Here is a 17,941-nt window from a genome sequence, read left to right as displayed (position 1 = left end):
CATTGACTCCAAATGCACTCCTTTAAGTATTTTTATTTCGTAAATTACTTTTATTTTATAATTTTGTTATTTTATAACAACATTTTGGTAATTTATACTCTTTTGTTTAGTGACGGAAATATGTAGGGATCTACAACCCGGCTTGCTTTAGGGATCTCTAAGAACAAAATGTAACGAACGGGGAGGAGAGACTTTTTATGGAAAATACCATTTATGCTTAATTAATTTATTTTTAATTGTTTCTTTCCAAAAGTAATTTCTTCTTTATTTTCAGATTCTTGTTCCTTTTCGTTTCGGACTTTTTTTCCAAATTCCAAGAAGCGAGATTTGATTGATTTCATTCTATGTCGGATTTAGAACAGACAAGGGAACTTTTAAAATAGCAATGTGTGCAGTCCGATTCTATTTTTAGCTCGATGGTTGGGACTTCATATAATACCAATTGTTTAGAAGTTTTAGTTGTTTGATATGCAGGCAATGTGAGACAACATCACGACGACAGTTCTAACAACTTTGATCTGTTCCAGAAACTGCAAGAATCTACTTATTTTTACTACGATAACAATTTTTCCTTTATGTTATCGGAAAAAATAGTAAAAATTAGTAGATTTTTGCAGTACTGGAACATACCAAAATGAAAATAAACAGGTGTGTAAATAAAAACAAAAACATCATCTCTATTGGATCGATGGAATGGGTACAAATGCTGATGAAAAGATCGGATCTTTCACGACTTCCTTGGCATTGGTTCAAATCCTAATGAAAAGATCGGATCTTTCACGACTTCCTTTGAACCAATGCAAAAGATGACATGAAATCACGTCATCGCAAAGAACCCCTTCCGTCAAATTTTGCTGGGAATGTAGTGGCAGACACCTTGTCGAGGCTCCCAACGATTGATGAACTTGAGATGACTCAAGGTCTCGACTTCGATATGAGTGATTTCCAAAAGGATAGTTATGAAGAAAGAGAGGCTACCGGATCTTAAGGTTCACGAAGGTCTAGTATACAAGAGAATGAGATCGAATAATGTCGGTGAGTTTGGGGAATATGAATGGAGATTGTGGGTTCCGGAATCTTTAACTCACGGTTTTTTACAAAAGGCACACGATGTGCCCACCTCAGCCCACGGTGGGATAGCAAAACGACTTGGTCGCTTAAGAGAGAAATATTATTGGCCCAATATGACGTCACAAGTGCGTCAATATGTGGGTAAATGCCCGACATGTACAGAGACCAAAACCGCGAATTACAATACCCAAACCACCGTAGGAAACGAAGTCAAAACAGAGCGTCCTTTCCAAAAGCTTTATATGTATTGATTTTTTGGGGACATACCCACGTTCGAAAAGTTGCAACGCTTATATTTTCATAGTAGTTGATCACTTTTCGAAGTTCGTATTTTTTAAGTCCATGAAAGAAGCGACAGCAAGTAACGTAGTCAAATTTATTGTGAAAGAGATATTTAGAAAGTTCGGCGTGCCAGGAACCATTCATAGTGATAATGGGGCAAAATTTATCTCCAAACAATTTAAAGATTTAATTGCAGCGTACCAAATAAAACACGTACAAACAGCCCCCTTACTTACTTACTTAGCTGGCCCATTACAGAAAATTTCTTCTATAGGCCGAACTAAGAAGAGATCTCCATTCCTCTCTATTTGTTGCTTCGCACTCTGGAATACCGCGCCTTTTCATCTCATCGTCCACTTGTTTGCGCCATCTATTCCTTGGCCTGCCAATTCTGCGTGCACCGCCATGTGGCATGTATTCATACGCCTTTTTAGCGGGTTCATCATCGCTCATTCTTATGATATGGCCTAGCCAATGCAATCGCTGCATCTCTATACGTTTAACTATATTGATGTCGTTGTATAGCAGATACAGCTCGTGGTTCATGCGACGTCGATATTCACCGTCAACGCAGATTGGTCCGTAGATCTTTCGAAGAATTCTTCTCTCAAACACACCAAGCACTGCCTTATCTGCTTGCGCAAGTACCCATGCTTCGGAGCCATACATTAGCACGGGTAGTATCAGCGTTTTGTATAGTGTTATTTTTGTTTGACGAGATGTGGCTTTGTTTTTAAATTGCTTACTTAGACCATAGTAGCATCTGTTGGCCAATACAATTCTTCTTCTTATTTCACAACTGATGTTGTTTGTTGTGTTTATGGCAGTGCCGAGGTAGACGAAGTCTTTAACTACCTCAATATTATAGGAACCAACATCCACAGTCGGTCCGAGCTCAATGGATGCATTGCGCGTCGACACCATCAACTTGGTCTTCTCACCGTTTACCGCCAGACCCACTTTAGCAGATTCTCCTTCGACCTTTATAAAGGTATCAGTTACTTCTTTTACTGATCGGCCCATGATGTCTATATCATCAGCATAAGCAAGTAACATGTGACTATTGGTGTAGATTGTGCTACTTCTTTTGACGTTTGCCTCTCGTATAACCTTTTCTAGCAGGATGTTGAAGAGGTCACACGAAAGGCTGTCTCCTTGTCTGAAACCTCTTTTGGTACCAAACTCTTCGGAGAGGTTCTTTCCTATTTTAACTGAAGACCTCGTGTCAGTTAAAGTCATTTTACAAAACCGGATGAGCTTTGCGGGGATACCAAATTCAGACATGGCTTGGAATACCTTTGAACGCAACGGGCTGTCGAAGGCTGCTTAATAATCGACAAAAAGGTGGTAGGTGTCGATCTGCATCTCTGGGGTCTTCTCCAGGATTTGCCGCAGGGTACATATCTGGTCAATGGTGGACTTGCCAAGTCTAAAGCCGCATTGGAATGGTCCAATTATCTCGTTGACCATAGGCTTTAGTCGTTCGCACAATATCCCTGACACGATCTTGTAGGCAATAGGGAGTAGACTTATGCCCCTATAGTTAGAGCATACAGTCTTATCTCCCTTCTTGTGGACGGGGCACAGGATACTCAGGTTCCAATCGTCGGGTACTCGTTCTTCCTGCCAGATGGTGCTAACTAGCTGATGAATACACCTTATCAGCGTGTCGCCTCCGGTTTTGAACAGCTCGGCTGGTAAGCCATCGGCCCCTGCTGCCTTATTATTCTTCAGCCGATTTATTGCTGTCTTTACCTCATCTTGGCTGGGCGGTATACATTCAATACCATCTTCTGGGATTGGGACTATGGTATCTTCGTCGTCTTCGCTGCTATTGGATACCAACAGATTTGAAAAATGTTCTTTCCATATCCTGAGTACACTATCTGTATCAGTTACCAAATTACCTTGCTGGTCTCTACAGGAGGATGTGCCTGTACCAAAGCCATCAGTTTGATGCTTGACTCTTTGGTAGAATTTTCGGACTTCATTCTGGCTCCTGTACATCTCGATTTTTTCACACTCCCGCTTTTCCATCTCTCTCTTTTTCCTGCGGAAAAGACGTTTCTCCTCTCTCCTTTTCTCCCTGTATCTCTCTCGTGCGCTACGCGTTGCTACGGATTGTAAAGTAGCCCTATATGCCGCATTTTTCTCTTCGGTGGCAGCACGACACTCCTCATCATACCATGTATCCATGGATTCCTTGGTGGAGGTCTCTGGTATCCTAGTATGGATTTTGCGACTGTTTGCATGGAGTGGGCAATGCTTTGCCATTGCGCTGATATGTTATCGGGATGAGGAGTGCTTTGATTAAGCGATTGGGCTAGTTGAGTGGAATATGCTGTGGCTATCTGTTGTGATTGCAGCTTACCGATGTCTAACTTTCGTGTTGTGTCTGTTCGTACTTTGTTTGCTACGTTTAAGCGGGTGCGTACCTTTGCTGCAACAAGGTAGTGGTCCGAATCAATATTTGCGCCTCGAAACGATCGTACATCCAACACGCTCGATGAATGTCTTCCATCTATCACAACATGATCAATTTGGTTTCTTGTTTTCTGATCTGGAGACAGCCAGGTGCCCTTATGAATATCGAGATGATTAAATCTGGTACTGCTAACTACCATTTTTTTTCCAGCTGCAAAGTCTACCAGCCTCATACCATTGTCAGATGTTTCACTGTGGAGACTGAATTTCCCGACTGTTGGGCCAAAGATATTCTCCTTTCCAATTTTGGCATTAAAATCACCTAGAATGATTTTAATATCATGGGCAGGGCAACGGTCATATGTTTCTTCTAAGCGTTCGTAAAATATATCTTTGGTCTGTTCGTCCTTTTCTTCAGTGGGAGCATGAGCGCAAATAAAGCTGATGTTGAAATATTTAGCTTTTATTCGAATTGCAGCAAGTCTTTCATTCACTGGGGTGAAGCTGGATACCAGATGTTTTAGTCTCCGACTAACTACAAATCCGCAACCAAACTCATGCTTTACGTCATGGCAGTTATAATACAGTGCGTCACCTTTAGGTGTTGTTGTGACGCCTTTCCCAATCCATCGTATTTCCTATATGGCAGTAATATCGGCCTTGTACTTTTCAGGTACGTCTGCCAATGCGAAGACTGCACCTTCTCTATAGAGAGTGCGAACATTCCAGGTGCAGATTCGCAGATCATGGTCCTTAAAATGTTTGCGGGGTTCGTCAACTTTAGAGGGTTTGTTTTTCCTTTTCTTTCTTTCGTTTTTTCATAGTAGGCTGTTTTTCTAGGGGAGGGTTACTAACCCGACGCCCAAACCCAAGTTTTTAACGTTCTTATGGGTGAACGAGCGGCACATGTTAGCTCACTACCTTTAACGGGTGTTAAAGGCAGTTCCCCAGGTGACACCACGGGGAGGTCAGTGTCCACTTGGAATGAAAGAGGGTCCAAGATAAATCCTGGGCTTTGCCATGTTAAAACCGGTCAGGACCGTTGCTTGGTATCTTCCATCCCCTACGTCACCCAAACAGCCCCCTACTCACCCCAATCGAACGCCTCAGAATGGCGGCGATTCGGGCCTATATGGAAAAGATCATAGGGATTGGGATCTCTACTTAACAGAGATTGAATGCTCATTACGAACGGCGGTACATTCGGCAACCGGAGTAACACTTTTCTTTGCCTTATTCGGCTATCACATGTTCTTGAAATGAACCGATTACGCCTTGGCTAAGAAACTAAGATCTTTAACTGATCACGAGATCCTCAATGTTAACAAGAATGATCGTTTACAACTAATTCGTGAAAAAATTAAACAGAATATGCATAATGCGTATGAAAATAGCGCTAAAAGGTATAATCAAAGAGTCAGGGTGATAAGATTTATGCCTGGACAGGAAGTTTTTCGCCGAAACTAGGTGAGGTGATAAGCGACTGTGATAGGCTGTTTTATGGCAAACGAAAACGACTATGATATTAGTATTAGTAACTATGTGCAGTATAGGATAGGTAATTATTTAATTATTTGGTTTAATTATACAATTAATTATTTGGTGCATGTCCTATATGTCAATAGTTCTAAGAAGATAAATAGGAATTTACCACCAGACCCTGAGAACATTATGAACCAAAAGCAGTCAAAGCCAATAAAACTCGGGCCGTTAAATCACAAAGGGGTCTGGAAAAGAATATACATCCAAAGTAAATGATCACAATATTTGTCATAATCATACGATACTTCCCTAAAATAAGTGTTTATGCCCGGTTGATGAGACCTGAGGGTGTGGGAGTTCCCCACGTTGTATCTCGCAGCAAACATAATCACGATAGCGAATATCTACCCGAGCAGAACAAACCCTCCGCACACCGGTTCTTCCTGCGCAGGCTCGTAATAGCCGGGGTTTTGTTGCGGGAGGGAAAATTAGTCGATTATAATACCACTCTTAAAAATCCATTACCCTAAAGTGATTACACTGACATTCATGGCATTGAGGCGGAGGCGTTTTTCAGGAGCGACCCTTCGCTGGTTCAGTCCAGGAAGACGGCACAGAAGACAAACACAGACCAATGCATCTAAAATCCACCAAAAAACAGAAGAACTAAATTAATTCTGGTCAGAATATATTTGTTTTGGTTTTTTTAACCAAAAACAGCACTAATGTGAATGATCACGCTGGTAAATGGTTGTGTCATGGTGGAATAAAAAAGTGTTAAATCAAATCATGCAAAACGTCAACATTGTTCACAATAATGCATTACTGTGAATTGCTTGTTTACATTTTGTATGTGATTTTATTCATAATAATGCATTTTGACAACTGGTATGAAGATCAGATGTTTTTGCCTCTGCCTGTATTATTGTGCCATGGTTGTATGTAAACACACATACAAATGTCTGGTTAAACACCAATGGGGACATCAATCGATCCAATGTATTGTTTGTTAAGTGTTTTTAAAGTGTGATTATATATGATGTTAGGCCCTGGGTTTTAGTTGGATGGGTTAAGAATCGCCCTGAGAGGTTACTGAGGAGCTGCCGGAAGGTCCAAATTATCACCCGTGTGGGGTCGTAACAGCCAACTGACTTAATTCACACTCAATGAGAGAAATTTAATGAGATGATTTCTTTGTCTATACTTTCATTAGTGCAAAGACATAGAACATAAAGACTAGAAAAGATGAATAATGCAAAAATGTTTATGAAACAATGCATATAAACATTTTATTAACAACTGGGATATGTTAATGTTAAAAACCCAATTAAAGAGCAATTCGGTTTATACAAATTGCATTAAAGCAACGATTTGGACTCAGGATTATATTCCATAGCAGTTTCCAGTTCATTGAGTATGAACTTAGCGGTTAAAATCGCATGAAATGGTTAACTACTTAAGTAGTTAATTAACGGAATGTTGTTATGATATCGTAACAACAGAGTTTAACTCCATCTATTGGCAAATGTTAACAATTGAGTTTTCCAATCTTATGTCATGTTCACACGAGTGTTTCAATTACGTTGTTCGCCTGTCGAACGACGTACACGAATTAACCCGTTTCCATGACACCATTCGTAATTTACAGAAACTGGAATATAAACATAAACAGGAACATAAACAAAATTTCCTTCATTTTTGTTTCCTTGTTTTCACGAAAATTTGAACCGAAAACACACAAAATATACATTAAATGAATAGGAAAAGCAATAGACTTTCCTTCAAATGTATCTTCTATATTTAACTACACACACTTCATTAATTTTTTCCATAAATTCTGAATAATTTTGTATTTTCAATATATTTTTATATGTTTCTATTTTCAAAATTAAAGAGAGAGAGACATATCAAAACAATGTTTGTGTATACAGACTTTCAGTTATTTGTTTCCTTTTTGTTTCTGATTTTTTACGCGATTTTGAACTAATGGACAAGAAATGTGTGTGGAATTAAGAAGGAAACACAACCGTCTTCCTTCTGCATCTATATAAAATGTTTAGTTCATTATTTTCATTCATCTTTTTCCTTTTTTCTAAAAATTTTTGTGTTTTCAACAACTTTTTCAATTTTGAATTTAGACATGTCATAATTATTTTTTTCGATAAATTCTCTCATTTGTTAGGGATGCACAATGGTCCCAAATCCAAATTTTCTGGCCAAAACTATTTCAACGTCCATTTTGTATTGAAATTAATTATTATTTATAATAAATGTGTACAAACAGCAATTCTTACGTTTTATCGACCAAAATGACCAAAAACTGCCAAACTTTGTTGAACAGGGTGGTCCCGTTGTGTGGGGTCTAAACCAAAACATTGACCTATGTTAATAATTTTTGGTACGAAGGATTCATATCTTCCAAGAGGTCAAAATACCAAATTTCAGCCGAATCGGTCATAAAGTGTCGCTAAAATCCACAAAATATCTACAATCGGACGGTACTTTTATGTGGGAGCTATGATAAAAAATGGACTTATTTTCAAAAAAATTATACATACTTGTTTTCTACACTCTGAAACCCTTAAATATGAATTTTAAGGAAAATCGGTTGATAGATGTGGGTATTACCCTTCTATTTCAATTGGATACTACGTACAGTCACAACAGGTATTTACAAAAAATTCTCCCATCTTAAAATAGAAAAATCCACATTATTTTAACTGTGGCAAATTTGAGCCCGATTTGAATTCTGAATTTATTAGTACAGACCCCCTGCTATCTTTCAAATTCGATTTGGAGGTGGACAAATTTGGACATTTTTTTTAAAGTTTAAGTATATTTTGATTTTTCAAAATAGTCTGGCTTAATCCCTTTTGTTGTTTTAATATTTAAAACAACAAGTTTATTAGTGGAGAAGGTTTGGCATTGTTCGCCAAGGGGTTGTGTTAGGTTACCAAAGAAAAACTTCTCATTGAAGGGTTTTCTTTGTTTACGTTTATACTTCGAGCTGACGATTGATGTTTGGGTATAAAAAGTTCCTTGTTGAAGAAGTTATTGAAAAAATAACTTCGGTGGAGAATATCCACAAACAAGAAACAAAGGGAACTGATGAGATCCAGTGGCGTGGATCGAAACTAGTCTTCCTTGCCTTACCCCTTGGCGAACAATGCCAAACCTTCTCCACTAATAAACTTGTTGTTTTAAATATTAAAACAACAAAAGGGATTAAGCCAGACTATTTTGAAAAATCAAAATTGTAACAGCTATCCCAATTAAATAAACGCCACCAATGTTCTATTTGAGAAACACTGGCACGGTTTTGTGTGTTGTTGGTATATAAGCTACCAAACAGCATTTGGGTATGTGCAATTGTTGAAAAATCAACGACACATACGAGTGGAAGAAGGTTTGCTTTGTTTCGTAAACACTTTCGTCGGAGTTGTGTTAGGTTACCAAAGAAAAACTTCTCATTGAAGGGTTTTCTTTGTTTACGTTTATACTTCGAGCTGACGATTGATGTTTGGGTATAAAAAGTTCCTTGTTGAAGAAGTTATTGAAAAATAACTTCGGTGGAGAATATCCACAAACAAGAAACAAAGGGAACTGATGAGATCCAGTGGCGTGGATCGAAACTAGTCTTCCTTGCCTTACCCCTTGGCGAACAATGCCAAACCTTCTCCACTAATAAACTTGTTGTTTTAAATATTAAGACAACAAAAGGGATTAAGCCAGACTATTTTGAAAAATCAAAATTGTAACAGCTATCCCAATTAAATAAACGCCACCAATGTTCCAGTTTAAGTATATTTAAAAAATATTTGTAAAAAATAATTGTTAATATATATATAAAAACATTGATTTTATTACGCTAATTTCACAAATTTCATTGTTCTTTTTGTAAATATTATTAAAGTACTCATTAACAGCTTCCCGATTCATAATAACTTTGGTCTCACTTCTGTATATTTATGCAGCAACGCAATACAACAAAAATTGTATATTTTACAGCACAAAGTCTGTTTTATTTTTACATAAAAAGTGTCAACTTTGGTACTGCGCCAATCAACGAATACTTACGTTATTTACAAAAACTAATTATTTTCAGATGACTTGATGTGTTTTTTATTATTGTGTGCAAAAAATAATTCAAATTTCGAAACTTCAAAAATAGGGTTTTGGCCAAAAAATTCCTGATTGAAGCCTATGTGGGATGGGACATACTTATTCGTCGTTCAGAGAGTATTTCTAATCGAACAACGTAGAAAAATCGTCGTTCGTTCATAGAATTTTGTGTGGGGAAATAAGTAGTTTATTCGTAGTTATGGGTCGAACGACGAATAGAGAACGAACGACGTACCGTGGAAACGGGCTATTAATGTATTTACATATTTGATTAGTCCAAAGACATAAAATATAACAAAATGGGACATTTCCATTGCTACTATACATCGGCAGGTGGCGCTGGAGTTATGTTAGAGCTCCAGCGCCACCTGCTCTGTTCCAGAACTAACAAGTTTTTACAATTTGTAACACTTTTACACATTTTGCGTTCCCGTACACAAAATTTATATGAAAATCGTTTACGACTTTTACAACTTTTACCACTTTATAAAGTACGGGAACAGGCCAATAATGTTATGTTCCAATATGGTGACATAAAATTATGTTATACTTGTTTTTGTTGCCGTCGTGTTCTGTTAGTTGTCTCTTATACACAAACACCATCTATGGTTTAGTAAAATTGAACTGCATTATGCACTATATCCAATCTTTACAGTTCTATGTCTTTGATTAGTCTATGCATTCACTGATGAAATATCCTATCTAGTTATATTTATGTCTTTTGATTTATATTCTTTAAACATTTGCATTTTGAACGATTTCAGACAACATTAATGTTTAAAAAAAAAATTGAAATAATATGCTGCTTATATTAGAGCTTTTTGCAGGGTTAACCTTCTATAAGAGGATTTGTTTGAAATATAAGCAATGAAATTGACATTTAAAACCCAGTCGGTTTGTTAAATCCGATTATATATAAACGGGGTATAAGTAATGAAACATCAAGAAAAATGAAATATTAATTCTCCCTTAAATTTTCTCTTTTCCTATTTTACTCACCATTGGTCTAAAGCAACCATGCACGCGTCTTTACGAAAACGTTGAATACAGCTCACGTGAACACTTATGCTTTGTTTGCATTTACGAAATCCACTCGATTTCAACTGTCAATTCCTTTGCGTATACGTCAAATGAAAACTCATCTGGAATCCATTGGATTTCATTTGACGTTTATGCAATGGAATTGACAGTTGAAATCGAGTGGATTTCGTAAATGTTAGCCAAGCCTTATGCTCAGTTGTTTAGTCGTTGTTGAGAAGGCAACACAACAAAATATGTGAACGAAAAACAAAAAGAAATCTATGATTTTCATCCATAATTTTGCTACTGTTTTTGCAGTTGTCGTCCCTACGTCACACAGGCAAGTTTTGGGTTTTTGACAATACATGAACTCAACTGTCTTGTCATATGTAAACGCAGGGTTAAATATAACAAGAGACAACAATTTTTTTGCTATCATTCATCAGTGAATGGCTTTTGAATTCAAAGACATAAATACAACAAGATAAGACATTTTTTTGCTATCATTCTTCAGTGAATGGCTTTTGAATTTAACATAATGTTATATCACGATATGGTGATATAACATTTTTTTCTTTTATACATTTTTACGTATTTAACCGAATTTACCGATCCAATTGACATAGAATTATTCTTGAATAGATCCTTGAATTCGTAAATTTCGTTTCTGATACCATTACATGAAATGTTCCTCCTTGGTTGCGATTTTGAATTAACTGCAACCTGTTAAGGGTAATGTTTCTATACAAAATTTCGTAAACATTTTGTTGTTGCATGCATTTTGTCTAGTCTTAGTTGTATTTATGTTTTTGTTGAATTTAACATAATGTAATTTAACGATATGGTTAAATAACATGTTTTTTTTTAGTTTGTACACATTTGACTAATTTTAACGATAAAATAGACATGGAATTCTTCTAGAATAGATACTTGAATTCATATTAAGTTTCTGATACTATTACATGAAATGTTCCTTCTTGATTGCGATTTACTAATTTCTACTATTTTTTTCGATAACATAAAGGAAAAAGGTTATTGTAGTAAAAAATAGTAGCTTCTTGCAGGTTCTGGAACAGAGCAATAATTATATGTTTTTCTTTAATAAAATATACTATTTAAACAAAAGTATAAGCTCATTGTCTTATTGAGAACACTATATAGCTTTTTAATCGATAAAAACTTCCAAATAGGCCAAAAAACTTAATAGTGAAAAATTTGGTACCAATGTCTCCATACGACCCTTTATGTACTATTGGCTCACTACCTCCAATGTCTCTATTGACTCACTACCTCCAATGTCTCTGTGGACTTACTACCTCCAATGTCTATACTGACTCACTACCTCCAATGTCAAAACATGGTTCCTCAGCAACTACTGACTTACTACTGACATACTAGTTCCAATGTCAGTACTGACTTTCGAATGACACGTTCATACAAAATGTCTATAGGAAATTACATGAGTTGTCAACAGTTTGTCAGTAGTACTGTTGACAATGTCAGTAGTAAGTCAGTATAGATTCACTATTGACATTTCCTACAGGTTGGTCGTAATTGCGGTTTGCCTTCCGTGATGTGTGTTTGGTATTTTTCCAACAGTTTGCATTCTTTTGATTTCTTATGTTGTTGTGTCTGTTTCTGTTAAATAAAACTGCATATGCAGCCATTGAATTAATTATTGAATTTACCTTTTAAATTTGAGAATGTGTGTCGCAATTTTATGGATTAAGGAAAATCAAAATAGCTTTAATTTTCAAAATTAAATCCAGCCAAAAATACAAAAAGCAATGAGTTTTTCAAGACTGATGAAACACAAATCTGTTTCGATTTCAAAATAAACCGCCCATCAGTCTGGTGAATGGACTTTATTTTCAAATTGTCAATATACACTTTTTGGGCCAAACCTATAGCTCTGCGTGTTGCGTGTGCGTTCAAAAATACAAAAACAAAATACATGTATTTTAAATTGAAATACATGTATTTTTATTTTGTTTTTGTATTTTTGAACGCACACGCAACACGCAGAGCTATAGGTTTGGCACAGAAAAAAAAAATAGTAATGCTGCCCATACATTTACTGCCAAACTGCTGCTGCCGATAAACCCATTGTTTTGTGTACGTGTGAGATTGAGTAATGTGTGGCATTCCGTCAATCCACAGTTCAGAAATGATAAATTTTCTTCCAAAACACTGTTTTTAGTTGAAGTTTTCAAAAATTGTTAATTTCCCCACAAACAATATTCATTATTTTCATTAATAATTCTTTGATTACTTCGAAAATAAACAAAATTCATCGGATTGAAAGGGTTTCATTTCCAAAATCAAAATAAGCTTTGTTCCAGAACTAAAAAGTTTTTCAAATTTGTACTACTTTTACACATTTTACCCGAAAACCCGTTCCCGTACACAAAAAAGTTGTAAAATGTTTACTTCTCTTTGAACAAAAATGGCGCTGAATGACGCTCTCTTTAAAAACTTTTTACTCGACAAATTTGAGCGTGTAAAAAATAGTAACATGGATGCCGGCGTCTGATTGGCTGGTACGCCGACTTGAAATTTGTTCCAGCTTTTTTGAAATGTTTTCCATTTTTGCGTTCCCGAACTTTTTGAAAAAGCTTTTGTGTGACAACAATTTTTCTCTCTTTCTCTCTTTTACGAGTTTTACTCTTAAAAAGTATGGGAACAATGTTATAGTTTTGATTTCTATCCTGCAAAAAATATTCCAACATACACTGACAAATGCTTCAAAATTTAATAATACTATTACAAATGATGTCCTGCATGCCGACAGTGTATGGGCCGCATAAGGTTTGTGAAGGAACAAAGAAAAATATAAAATCATTTTTCACTCGAATCATTGGTCATTAAGCTCGTTTCTAACTAAAAATTAATTAAAAATACAATCAATTCATTTTTGAAGGAAATTGTCATGATTTCGAGTACTGACTGAAGGCTTTGCTACACACTAATCATGCACACGTATACACGAAGGGGTTCATCGGCCCGACAGCATGACAGATAGTGAATGGAGGCCTTAAACACAAAAAACCGCGTAATAACAAATTTAAATGTTTCATTTGATGCATTTAATGTTTTGTTGGGCTTTTGTTTTAAAAATACCAAATACACACATCCATACAAAACGTATTATACCGTTACGAATGTATAGGTTTAAGTTAATTTAGTTTAATTTCCTTTAATTTAAAAATTTGAATTGAAACGTAAAGTTATTATTACGCTGTTACTTTATTTAAGCAACAACAACTACCATGTAGAATTCTCTTCATCATTCTAGTTCTCACTTTACCTTTCGTTATGTGCTTTTGTTTGTTTTGTCATAATGTCATAATGTAATTATTGTTTAGTTTGTTACTTCTTTATTTCTTGCATTTGTTTGTTGTTGTAATTACGTCATTAGTGTGCTTGTCCACTTGTGTTGATCTACGCCGATGTATGTGAGTCTGGTTGTTCGCTTAGTGCGAATGTACGTCTGTGTGTTCAATGCACAGATTCGAGGTGTTGCCAGACGTGTTCTAGAGGATTCTTGAACGAGGGAATTTTTAGATAAATTCAGGTGGAACTAGCAATGACGAGTTAGTTGTGTTTTAAGCGTTGAACTGAACAGATCGGTTAAAGAAGAGCTGAGTGCTAACTAGATACAAGCTGTGTGCTTAGTAATTAAAGTCGGTTCCGAATAAGTGTAATAAAGTAAATAAAGCATTGTAGAAACGTAATCTAAAACAAACTCTGTTTTATTTGGTACAAATCGTACTGGGGAATAAAACAACGTCTACACGTTAATTAGTTAAATCTAATTCCGTAACAATACGTTCTTTTAAAGTTCGATTTATTCAACTTTAAATTGTATACAATCGACGCATATCGGTAATATTTATAAAATATTCATAAGAGGCATGCTTGAATACGTCCGCGTTAGAGGTGGCAAAATATCGGTGGCACTATCGATAATATCGATTATTATTTAAAAATTCAATATCGATAGATATAAATAAATATGTCGCTGCTTTTCGGTTATGTGTGTGTAAGAAAGTAAGTCCGTAGTCACATGTACACATTTTTCGGTAAAATAAAATGTATTATTTTACACTTTTTTTATAAAATAAAATCAGTTGTTTATTCTCCTTTACATTTCTGTGAACTACTTTTGCAAAATTTCAAGAAAATCATTGACATTTCCGCCATTTTCATCTCAAAATTAATGGCGAGGACAACTTAACGATAATATCGATCGATATTTTAAAACATTATATCGAAAATATCTAATGTTGGGAATATCGATGGTTTGCCAGCTCTAGTCCGCGTACCCAAAGCGTCTGTATTAGTATGAATACTACCGAAAGAGGTTTTTTGTTGTAGCAATTCGACGAATAGGCTACCTGTTCAATCTGCCTTGACCGCTACTCAAGTAAATGAAATATAATTTGATGTAGAATTCAATCATTTTAGGTATCCTATGTGTCAATTTGTACGTCTGGTTAAGGGTGCTAAGTACATACAAGATGTTCAAGAAATGTCAAGAAGAACGAGCACGGAACAGAATATTATTGCACCTACAATGACCATTGAAGAAGCTATGTTGACATCACCAGTCCGTTTAGCACTAGAGATGGGAGTAGATGGAGGAGTTATACGGAACGAGACACTGCGCCAGATAAATCACACGGGAAGACCTTATGAAACTGTTGAAGATTTGCTGAAAGCTGTGTTTGATGGCACAGAAAATAACGAAGAACAGAACTCCCCTATCGCAGAAACGACATGTAGGAGCGACTGTACAGGAATTACAAACGTAATCGCTGAAGATATTGCACCAAATAATTCCGCAGATGTTCAAAATAATATTACATTATCGGCAAATTCTTCTGGAAGCAATACTGGGGACGGTTTAAAATCAACAGAATCAAAAACAAATGTAACTGCAATTAAAGTTTCGCTTGAGGCATCTCAACCATCAAAGGCGGAGGATGTTCCAACGTCTGAATTATTATCATTAGAAGAAGAAAACCGCAAACTAAAGGATGCCCGGCTATGTAAAATATGTTTAGATGAAGAAGTAGCAGTAGTATACCTTCCTTGCGGGCACTTAGGTGAGTAGGATTGTTTTTTTTTTTTATTTAATTCCACTAAAAATGTATCTATTTGCAGTTTCGTGTGTTCAATGTGCTCCCGGTGTTGAACAATGTCCATTGTGTCGCACAACCATAAAAGGTTTTGTGAGAACATATCTTTCATAAGTTAAGTGTATATTTTATCAGTTGTTAAAATCTGTATTACTGACAAAATTATAATAAAAATCTACATTATTTTATGTGTTGCAAATTGCAAATTTTTGTAACAGGATCTACAAAATTTAATTTTACTCCACTTTGATATTTAGGTAAGCAAACACCTGGAGATTTTGCACCGTATATACATATAAATAACTAAATATTTGCAGACGATAACTCGATTTTCAATTAAAAATCGTCTATTAACGGCTAAAATAAAGTTTACTACATTTAAATATTGAAACAGGTCACGCACAAGCTACTTTGAAATTATAAATCAAGAACGGAATAGAGTGGGAAGAGGAGTGCACTTTATATTGAGGTGTTTTTCCATTGGCCATCTAGTAGTTGTGATTTTTTACAAGAAAATTTGTAACTCATAATTTTATTCCATAGCAGTTTCCAATAAATTAGGTATAGCTTTAGCCGTTAAAATCGCTAAAAATGTTGTTATGATATAGTAAAAACAGAGTTTAGGTCTATCTATTGACAAATGTTAACAGTTAAGATTTCCTATTGTTAAAGTTAGAAATGGCTTAATACTGAAATTTCTCGGCCCCTGTTTTGGTCCTTAATAATCCGTTGAATTGTATGCGCTACGATTTATTATAACCGTGGGTTAGTAATTTGTGTTCATCATGACACAATCATACAGGTACCCGCATCAACCCAGCTGATGGCACCAAGAGCTGTCAAACATAGGGTCTAATTACGTGTGTATAAGTTTGAATACAGTGTGAAACGAGACGGACGTGTTTGCTAAAAGCTCCGAATAAAAAGCGATTTACAAAGGTTTTAAGAACTTTTAAACTCAACAGAAGTGAAAGTGGCATTATTTGAAGAACCGTGTAGTGTTTTGTGTCATTGCTTAAAAAGCTTGTATTAAAACAATAAAATTTTATGTGAAATTAAACGAAATGACATGATAGTGGCAGCATAAAACAAAATATAACAAATAGAGAGAAATAGAGAGGGTGTTCTGAGAATTTTTTTGACGTTCAATTTAACATCAAATGCAAAATAAACAAAAAGTGCTAAAAAGAGAATATTGCTTTAAACTTTGTTTATAAAAGTTATTAGAGTGATTTAACACATTATTCTAAAATATAAACATATGATCCTAAAAGTATGCTTTAACAACTCGGATATAGAGTAAACAGGAAGTTAACATTTGTATGTAATAGTAGCTTCAGCGGATATACGTCTAATTTCCCTGCCGGCATTTGGAAGTGAGTTTCTCACTTCCTCTATCAGAAGTAATCGCATTCTGAACTTCTATTCTAGAAAATAGCGATCCTTTATCATTTTACAATAACAATTGCATTGCTGTCCCTTTTTGAACTTCTTGAATAACTACCTAGTGTCAGAAAAGGAGATCGAAATTCTACTATTGCTTTTTTAAACTAACAATGCTACTACTTACGACTATCGCGTGGGCAGACACATTCTCTGGTCAATGCAGATACTTCGATTGTTTACGTTCATTTGGACGTGTACAACCTTGAACTAATATAAGAAATTAGTCTATACGATGTTTATATGGTGCAGTGGTTAGCATGTTTGCTTTGCATTCTTAACGTCATGGGTTTGATTCCCAGGCCAGGCAATATCACATTTTTAAAATTACAACATTAATGTAGACGACAATTTCAACTAAGAATAGTTCTTTAAAACCTTGGGTACTTTGGAAAAATAATTCGAATAATAAAAATGGAAAAAGAAACATAAAAAACAAAATAAATAATTTTTTTTCGTCACAACCAATTTTATCGCTAAAAGTACTTCTAGGAAGTCTCGAAAGCGGCATTTACAAGTAGTGTCTTGGACGTGGTTCATTTCTTCCCGAACGGTGTGTCTACTTCAATTAGAAAGCGAGATCGCGGATGTGCATTTCTATCGCCTGGGAGTGACTGCTTCGGGTAATGGGCGATAAAAAATGCTTGCTGGGTTGTCTCATTTAAATACTCATACAAAGAAAATGCCATCAACAAGAGGCCGTAAAAGTGTTCAAACGGAGAATATTATTTGTGGACATTGTAAACTGGAAGTAAAAGAAGGAAGGGAGGACTTTATAGAATGTGACAAGTGTTTAACTATGTACCATGCGATATGCACCAGATTAGACAAAAAACAATTTGAAATTTTTTTTTTTAAATAAGAAAGAAAAGTATTCATGCCACGTTTGCAATGGTAATAGTGAGCCCATCATGCAACAACTGCAAAGAATGGAAGGAAAGTTGGATGTCTTGGCA

The 17,941-nt window shown here is 35.7% G+C and overlaps 1 protein-coding gene across 1 annotated transcript in view; it reads left to right on the top strand.

Moving 5' to 3' along the window:
- Diap2 (Death-associated inhibitor of apoptosis 2) overlaps positions 1-15,771 on the top strand; it is a 31,877-nt gene extending 16,106 nt beyond the window's left edge. Inside the window, exons 3-4 of the mRNA XM_073956414.1 lie at positions 14,869-15,509; positions 15,568-15,771. Coding sequence (XP_073812515.1) covers positions 14,869-15,509; positions 15,568-15,656 — 730 coding nt within the window. The 3' untranslated portion in view covers positions 15,657-15,771. The remainder of the gene's footprint in view (positions 1-14,868; positions 15,510-15,567) is intronic.
- Positions 15,772-17,941: the final 2,170 nt, after the last annotated feature.

This window comes from Musca autumnalis, unplaced genomic scaffold (assembly GCF_047663935.1).
Source record: "Musca autumnalis isolate F117 unplaced genomic scaffold, ASM4766393v1 scaffold_5, whole genome shotgun sequence".
Classification (NCBI taxonomy): domain Eukaryota; kingdom Metazoa; phylum Arthropoda; class Insecta; order Diptera; family Muscidae; genus Musca; species Musca autumnalis.
The sequence above is the reverse complement of the archived record's forward strand: the minus strand, read 5'-3'. Positions and strand labels throughout refer to the sequence as shown.